Source organism: Anoplolepis gracilipes, chromosome 1 (assembly GCF_047496725.1).
Source record: "Anoplolepis gracilipes chromosome 1, ASM4749672v1, whole genome shotgun sequence".
Taxonomy (NCBI): Eukaryota; Metazoa; Arthropoda; class Insecta; order Hymenoptera; family Formicidae; genus Anoplolepis; species Anoplolepis gracilipes.
In genome coordinates, this window is record NC_132970.1 from 11958573 (window position 1) to 11967790 (window position 9218).

The 9218-nt window shown below is 29.1% G+C and overlaps 1 protein-coding gene across 2 annotated transcripts; it reads right to left on the minus strand.

Moving 5' to 3' along the window:
* Window positions 1–2829: 2829 nt before the first annotated feature.
* On the minus strand, window positions 2830–8454 carry LOC140670960 (probable cytochrome P450 6a13). Of its 2 annotated transcripts, XM_072901903.1 has the most exons (6): window positions 7932–8454; window positions 6426–7302; window positions 5695–6268; window positions 5394–5615; window positions 4516–4767; window positions 2830–3421 (listed from the first exon to the last, which is right to left on the minus strand). In XM_072901903.1, exons 2-6 carry the CDS (start codon window positions 6774–6776, stop codon window positions 3255–3257), a joined length of 1566 nt encoding a protein of 521 aa, XP_072758004.1. In that variant the 5' UTR covers window positions 6777–7302; window positions 7932–8454; the 3' UTR covers window positions 2830–3254. The 2 variants fall into 2 exon arrangements, with proteins under 2 accessions (XP_072758004.1, XP_072757994.1); XM_072901893.1 differs by having other exon boundaries at window positions 6426–8454.
* Window positions 8455–9218: the final 764 nt, after the last annotated feature.

Here is a 9218-nt window from a genome sequence, read left to right on the forward strand (position 1 = left end):
ATCGCGGAGTAACGTCCGCTCTTCTTCGATATACACAGAGACACATATATCGTCGACCGCCGGTAGGATTTTTTTGTTTATATATACATACGTATATACAAAGTGGCCCATCTGAAATGTCCGAATTTTAATAATAATAATGTGTAAAAAATTAATGAAAATTGTGATAATAATAATTGAATACATTAATATATATTATTAAATAATTATCATATTAAATAGTTACTAATTAAATAGTTACTATATATATATATATATATATATATATATATATATATATATATATATAGTGTTGATATAATTTAATACTTACACAATTTTAAAATAGAGCAGTATTTCAAATGGGAAACCTTGTAAATATAGCAGCTGATGCGTTACCGCATCAGCTGCTATATTTTTTATAATTATACAACACTGTTATTTGTTTATCATTATATCATTAAACTGTTTGTTTATATTATCAGTTTTGCACAGTTGTATTGACGTGTGACCTGAACTCTTTTACCCTCTCTGTTTTAAAAGAGAATATAGACATGTGTGATAAAGTATACAAAAAAAACAATTTAAGACTAGAGTAGTTTACATTAGAGAACGAAATAAGTGCGCGTGTAATTTTTATTTTGTGTGTATTGCACGTTATAAGAAATAATAAAATTTGTATTTCAATAACACGGTACATTTCATTTCTATTTGTGTCTGTGCATGTATATTAGACAAATATATTTTACATGTACAAAAATAAAATATTCTACATATTGTTTGGACTGGATTTTACTTTTTTTTTTTAGAAATAAAACGTAAAATAATGAATAAATAATTCTCGCAAACGAAAATTCTTAATTTCAAGTATGTATAAAATACTAATATATACAGTGACAGATATTGAATAAGTACATGAGAATTTCTTTTATAATATAATTATATGAATATTATAGAATATACTATAATTATATATATATATATATATAAATAATTTTGATGTAAATTACATGAATAATTTTGATACAATTTTTTTAACATAAATTGTTTTGTTACAAAATTATTTATATAAATATAATAAATGGAGAGATATGTGCGTTGTTTTGGTATTTTATAAATATTTTATAATTTATATATGTAAAATTATATATATGTAAAACAGCACAATTCACACACACGCACACACATTTTTATTTCTTAGATTAAAGTAATTTGTCGCGTTATATTAAAGGTTATTATTTATGCGCATGCATAAATCCTTAAAAGCGATTGTAAAAGTTATGACAAATAACTCAATTGATATAAGTGATCGATAACATTCTAACGATTTTGTTTATGTCAGTATTCTTTTTATTTTCTAATAAAAAGAGCAGACATTATTTATTATTTATTTTTTTGCGATACTGAATATATATTTTTTGATATATTAAAATTCTTAGAATTAGAAAAAAACTTAAAGTATTTTCCAACTTTTCAAGGAAAAATAATTACCTTTAAGATTAAGAAAATTATTTCTCTTTCAATTTTTTTATACAGAGTGTCTACTCAAATCTTGTAAAAAGATTTCCTGATTTTTCAGGTATTTTTGTTCAAAATTTTAAGGTAAAAAGAATATTTTCAAGACTTTCTAATACAACTTTCTCTAAAATAAAATCTTTTATTACATGCATTTTCTAATGTTTTCCAAACGAAGGAAAAATACGGAGCCTCTTAAGTTTCAATTAGTTAGATTTCTAAATGTATTAAAAAAAACTGAATAACTTTCATAAGATAATTTTTCATTTATATGAAATTTTCATTTCTTTATCATTAAAAGTTACGTAAGTTTAAAGAGTATGTACTTCATATTCAATATTATGTTACGACATTAAATATGTAAACAAAAAAAATATATATTTATACAGGACAAACTGAGACGCCAAGTTCATGTTGTTTCACTTACTTTATCTGCCGACGATTTTTTAAGCGTTTCTTGTCAGACTTTAAGCGTTTAAGAGTTTCATAATAGTTATACAAAAAGTTTTACATATATGCGTAAAAATGTCAAATTAAACGTTAGTCATATTTCGATAGTTCTATCGATTAATGAGATTTCGTGTTATTCTGCAATAACTTTTAATTTTCAGAGAGAGAGAAAGAGAGAGAGAGAGAGAGAGAGAGAGAGAGAGAAAGAGAGTTCTATATATCAAAATTGTTAGAATATTTATTAAACAAATTACAAAATAGATCGTCCAAAACGTCAAACGATATTAGTAAATATCGAGATGAGACATTGGTCATATTTTGATAGTTCTATCGATTTTAATGAGATTTCATGTCAGTCTATAATCACTTTTAATTTCCAGAGAGGATTCTATGTGTAAAAATTATTACACTATATTTATTAAACAAATTAGATTGATTGAAATGTCAAACGAACATGTACACTGAATGTGAGATAAAATGCTGATCATATTTCGAATGTTCTATTGACTTTAAATGAGATTTTTTATTTTTTTTTTTGTATCGTCCTGTAATCACTTATACTTTTTGAATAAAGTTCTAGATATGCGTAAAAATTGTTAGAATATTTGTTAAACAAATTAGATATCGAAACGTCAGTATAACATGAATCTTATTTACGTCCAGTGTCTCGGGCGATCGAATTTATATAATTATCTAATATAATATTCTAATAATTTTTACACATAGAACTTTTTGTAAAATTATTGTAGAATTTTCAAACTTGACATCTCAATTTGTCTCAAGCCATTTTTTTTATTTAATAGTGAGACTTATTGTTTAATTTTATCAAGAAATTTAGAAAAATATTTTATTAAAAATAAACCCAAAATGAAAAACAAAATTATCAAAAAAAAGAATTTGCGAAAAAATTCCCTGAGTCTTAATAAAATTCCATGAGACTTCCCTGATTTTTCCAGATACAAAAGAAATCCCTAAATATTCCCGATTTTCCATACTTTCCAGGGAGTAGACACCCTGTTTATAGCATATATATCTCGATTCCATTGAATAAAATATAACATACAAGAATATAAGCTTAATTAATTTAATGAATTCTCTTCTTAAGACATTTCTAATTCTGAGATGTTTTAATTAAGCAACTTATATAAAATAACATAAGGAAAGAAATAATAGCTTCGTTCTATTTTTGCCGCCAATTAAGTATGTATATTATTAGATATAATATGTATATTTATGATTATATACACATGTACATTTAATGTTTAATTATATATATATTACTATAAAAACTTTTTCTTAATGGACAAGATCTAGGAAGAGGGAGTGATAGTGAGCCAAAATCCCGTTTCGCTCGTGGTCACGAGACTTCGTCTGCTAAACTTTATTGGCGTGCTCGATTTTTCGCATATCTCGACCTGATGATCCTTGAGAAATGATATTATCCCCATCTTGATTTGTAACAACGCGAATCGCATTCCTGCAAAGTTGCGAAATCGTCAAATTACGCCGTCTCAGCGATTATGACGAGTGTCGTTATTATTTAATAACGGTTTCGAGGCCAACTTATCAAATTGTAACGAGTTTTTTTTTGTAGAAATTGCACAATATATTATCACGGTTGTTCTTTATAATCGCATAAATTTGCACGTTTGAACAATTTTGCAGCTAACTGTCGAAAATAATTATTAAATAAATTACTGAATAAGTTTTGTGTATACATATTACATAATTTTTAAAAATATATTTTTTTTATTTGTATTAATTATTATATTATATATAATATTACATATAATATATATTATATATTATATGTATATTACATGTAATATAATAAATTACATAATTATTTGTATTATTAAATATAACTTGTCAATTATTTTAATTAAATATTAAGTTATTAGTTAAATTAATGATTAGTTAAAGATATAAGTTCAATGCTAGTTAAATATTAGTATTATTTTGCTTTGTTTTGCTGGGAGAGTGACAAAGATAAATGATGGCAAACAAAGATAAGCTAAAGAAAATTTATGAATCGATAAGCGCGAGATTACATGGCATTTGCAAATTCTATAGATATGATTTCTTATCGACACGAATCTATCATTATTTTCGAGTGTCGACAATCAGGCTTTTTTTGGTTCATATGAGCAAAGTAATGGGTGACGTAACAATGTACGTTGAGTCAGCAAATTATAAATTCCGGATAAGCTGTTTGCTTAATTTGTCGTTGCCATTTACAGCAATTCTATAGAAGAATTAAAATTGAATAGACTATTGTATAAAAACTCTTTAAACGTATTTTTTTTTTACGTTGCTCTAAATTTCAATTTACTGATAATTCGTTATATTTCATATATTGTTACATGTTTTTATTTTTAAGAAAAAAGAATTTTAAAAATAGAGATAACACACACACACACAGCAAAAGATGTATCAAAAGTTGAATATACACAGGAAATTTTTGAAAAATGCCAAAACTCTTTTACATACATGCAGTTAAAAAATTCGATTTAATATTACAATAAAAAGAGAAAATATAACAAGAGAAATTAAATAAATAAAAATTGATACCTATGCAATTTCGTGGTCCTTCTCCAAATGGAAGATATGTATAAGGATGTCTCGTGCGTTTATTTTCTTCCGTAAATCTCTCAGGATTGAATTTCGCCGGATTAGGATAATAATTTGGATCGTGATGAAAACCATAAATCGGTATAATTACCCGCATACCGGCTGGCAGTTCCACTTTGCTATTTGGTATTTGGTAATTGTATTCGCACTTTCGAGATAGCAGTGGGGCTGGTGGATACTTTCTGAGAGTCTCTGCGCACATTTTTATGCTTGTAATAATTCTATTTTTTCAAATTTTTGTTTTTAATACTATGATTTTGACGATAAATGTATTCGGATTTGAATCTTATTACTTAATAACAAAAATATATGTTTAAACGTTAATATAAAAATTAAATCTTTCTGATAAATATAATAATAAACAATAACGAAACTCAAGAAAATAGACATTATTTTTAAAAAGAATTAAATCAATTTTATCATTTATCAAACTTAATCTTTTTTAAATCGCTGAATACAAATCTAATGTTAAAATAAATTTTAAATAGTAAAATTAATATGACCGATGTGTAAAAATTAAAAAAAAAATTAGATTATTTTTGCAAACATTTATATAAAAATTATACAAGAATCATTTGATGTTAAAGTTGAATGAAGTAATATATTAGATTTAATTTTGTCGGATTTTTTCTAAAATTTAAAATTAAAATAGCCTTTCTTACAAATCTAATCTCAAACTTCTCGAAATTGTAACGTGGTACAGTATTGTTGATAACGAGACCAAAATTGTATTCAGGGTCAAAAAATTACAGAACGATTATTCTTTCCTAGATTTGAAAAGATATTTATCCTTAAATTGTATTGCATCGAATGCGTACCTAATATTACCATATCCAGATACTTCATCTCTTGTACAGCATCATAAGTTAATTTATTATCTCGCGCTTCTATGGCGTTGTGTATTTCCTGTCTGGTTTTTTCTTGAATTTCCTGATTCAAAGCTAATTCGTGGAGACAGAACGCAATCGTGTTCGAGGACGTTTCATAGCCAGCGGCGAAGAAGACAAACGCTTGTGCCGCAATAGCATTTTCATCTAATTCTACAAAAATAATAGTATTTTTTTAGCCTTCGTGAATAAAAAAGATTGTGATTTCTCTTAATTGCTGGATTTAATTTACCTATTTCCTTCGCTGCTTGGACGTCTTCGTTGTTACAGACTTGCACGCCGGTCTCGTTCTCTAGAATGCCCTTGTTTTTCAGCTCGACCAGCAGGTCCATGAAGTCGTGTCTTCGCGTACCAGTTTTCTCTCTTTGACCGATCATCTGCGACACGACGTTCTTGAAGAATCTGGTGACACTCGGATCGATGACCTGGACGCCAAGCAGCCTGTACAATCTTGGCATGGCCGTTCGCAGCATCCGCCAGAGAGTCGCCTTGTAACTCGGCTTCGAGAGCCTCTTCGCCGTTCGATGAAACTCGGATTCCTCGTCGGTCAGGGCGTTTATCTGTATGCCGAAGGCGCAGCTGCCGATGACGTCGATGATGAATTTCGCCGCGAGTTCCCGCACCTCGATCGTACTGCGATCCGTGTTGCAACTCGCGTTGATGAGTCTCTGCAGCTTCTCACAGCATTCCACCAACAGGTAGAACATGCGCTTCAGTTTGCCCGACGAGAACGCGGGCGTCAATTTCGACCTGAGGCCCTTCCATTTGCGCCCTTCGAGGTTGAACAGGTGGCCGGAAAGTGGATCCTGATGAAAATGGGATTAAAATTTTCCCATCAAAGTTTTTCTCGCGAGGCTTATATGTATATTATTGTTTATAAATATTCAATTAAACATAGTAATTGGACAAGCTTGAAAATCATTTATTTTTTATCTGAAAAAAGAGACAGTAATTGCGCGTTACCTGAGCGTTATTGATTGGAATTCCACGATTGGTGAAGCAGGCAAAATCCTTGACAAATACACTCTTCACCAGATCGGGATCGCGTAGGATCAACACGGGCGATCTTACGCGGAAGGCGCCGAAGAACCTTTCGTCCTTGAACCACTGATACATCTCTTCGACACCTTCCGCTTGTGACTTTCGGAATAGGAGCAGGGAACCAAAGTTCCCGACGAGCACAGTCGGCTTTTTGAATGGTACACCACGACATTGCCAAAAATCGAAAGTCGCCCTGAGATAAAAGTACAGGCTACCGACAAAAAGTCCGATCAGCAAGAAGGGATCTAGTAATACCGTTACAATACCAAGCATTTTCAACTTCTTTTTGATACGTACGAGTTCAATTCGTACGAAAGTAGTTAAAAAAACACTTTTTTTATAAATATAATTTTGAATTTACAATATAAATAATAATTTTTAACTTATACAACCTTTCATCTTATATAAGAGATACAATTACTGACTTAATTTAAATGACTTTTAATTTTCAATTTGAGATGTTATTTTTAGTAATTTTCAGATATATACATTAATTTAATTATTAGATTGAATCGTTTGCATGAAATATCGATTCAACGTCGTCGATTCACTGTCACAGCATAATGAAGTGTTTAATTGCGACTGTTTGATCACGTCGACGAGGTTTATTTTTAAATTTCTTACAAACGTACACTCTTAATCGCACAAAGAGCACTCAGAAGATACATTATGATGTTCATTTGCATCGATTATACGTGAGTTTAAACACATACACAAATCACTCGCATAGCTGTTTAGCGTAGTTCACTTCTTAACGACCTGTTGCTTCAACAGAAACCTTTCCTTGCCATTTAAAACGCTTTTTATCACACAATCATAAGTTAATTTTTATTGCAGTATCAAGTATTGCACATAAAAGTTGCAGAAATATATTTTATATATTTTTGAGAATTTTAAGAACAGAAAAAAGATAGAAAAAAAGATTTTCTAGATATAATTATATATTTTTAAAAAATGTTATGTGAACTTTATTATAATTTTCGATTTCATTACTTTTATCGAAATATTTTGTGTACTCTCTTTAAAATGATAACAATTTAAAATAAAGACCGAATCATCCTTGATTAATTCCTATATTTTTACATCAACTGAAGCATTCATATTTAGTATTCAGCATTTATTGTACTTTTTTCGCGTCTGGCTTGTATTAGGTTTTGTATTTTTTTATTCTATTTTTAATTTTATAAAATTTGATTTTATAACATTTGCTTCTTTTTTCTGAGTTTTATGAAAACTATAATTTTGTTATAAATTTTTTGTTTAATATTTGTTTAAAAAAAGATATTTTTACAATTTTATTTTGCATTAATATTAATAATGTAATAATAAGAAGAAGCTTAAGTAATTGAAACACAGCTATTTAATTAATTTATTAAAAGTTTTAATATCTTATGAATTCTGTGATGCACATGTATATTAGATTCTTACATATTTTTGTCGCGGAAATATTTTGCATATTAAATAACAACTCTCTTCGTTACTTTCACTACGTTTGCGTTGTCACGCGGGCTGCACAATATAACTCATTGTTCGATGCACTTTATTTTTTCACTGAAGAACTGCACACTCATTTACTTGCTGGGCAACTACGTTCCGGAGCCGCAAACTTGACAATTCGCTTCAACTTGACATAAAAGGGCACAGAAGTGTCATTGCACTAGAAAACATTTCGCTGTACTCCGGTTTTATTTTACATTACTGCGTTTGCGCGATTTTTTAGCAGCGAATGCGCGATTGAAGCGAGTAGGAACGGATCTGGTAGGAGAAACTGGCGAGAGAGAAGAAGAAAAAAAAAAAAATAAACAATGCTGTGTGTATATTCAATGCGAGTGCGTCATGTTTGTGTGTTGCGTCGTATCTTTCTCGCCAAAAGGCCGACCTCCCACCAACTAAAAGCTATCAATACGAACGCTACGCATTTATAGAGAGACCTTGTTCGCTCGATGTCGGTTATAAACTGAAGAAGCTCGTAGCCGGTGATACCTCATTCACGGACATAGATTTTTTGCGCTTTTCCCTCTCTTGGAATTATTAGTTTACTAGAGACAGAGATCTTAATTCCTTTTCGCGCAACTCTGACAACTTTTTCGCTTGAATAATTGTATAAATTGAAAACGAATCTATTCGGGATGTATTACATTAAATATGGACGCATATTACAAATATATATATAAAATTGCGTAGATTTATTATTAACATAAAATTATTCTGGAAACGTGCGCGTTGTATTTGCGAAACAATGCGATACGTCATTAATCTAATCTAAATTGTGATCCAGATCAAGATTTATTGGAGATTCGTAGAACGTGACTGATTATTATCCTAAAACACGATCAATACGTTATCAAAGTATCAGTAAATACATTCAGATGATCTTATATATTTTTATTATATATTCATTATATCTGTGATAACGTATTGATCGTGTTTTAGGATAATAATCAGTCACGTTCTACGAATCTCCAATAAATCTTGATCTGGATCACAATTTAGATTACATATATATATATATATATATATATATTCTTTATATTCTATAAATGTTTATTTTCTTTCTCTTTTCTTTTTCCATTTAATTAAATCTTAATTAGATATATTTGTTAATTAAATAAATATATACAATTTAAACACCGTTAAGAAACAGATTCACATTTTTGATATCGATAAAATATCGAGCGTGCGAATGCTATGTTAAAATTTAAACACGTATCAGCA

Bases quoted from the DNA above. Each gene is read 5' to 3' on its own strand.
- LOC140670960 (XM_072901903.1), bottom strand. From the start codon at position 6,776: ATGCTTGGTATTGTAACGGTATTACTAGATCCCTTCTTGCTGATCGGA. The intron at 5,616-5,694 runs GTAAATTAAATC...TTATTTTTGTAG, and splicing joins CCAAGCAGCGAAGGAAATAG to AATTAGATGAAAATGCTATT. The intron at 3,422-4,515 runs GTATCAATTTTT...GCAACTTTGCAG, and splicing joins AGGACCACGAAATTGCATAG to GAATGCGATTCGCGTTGTTA.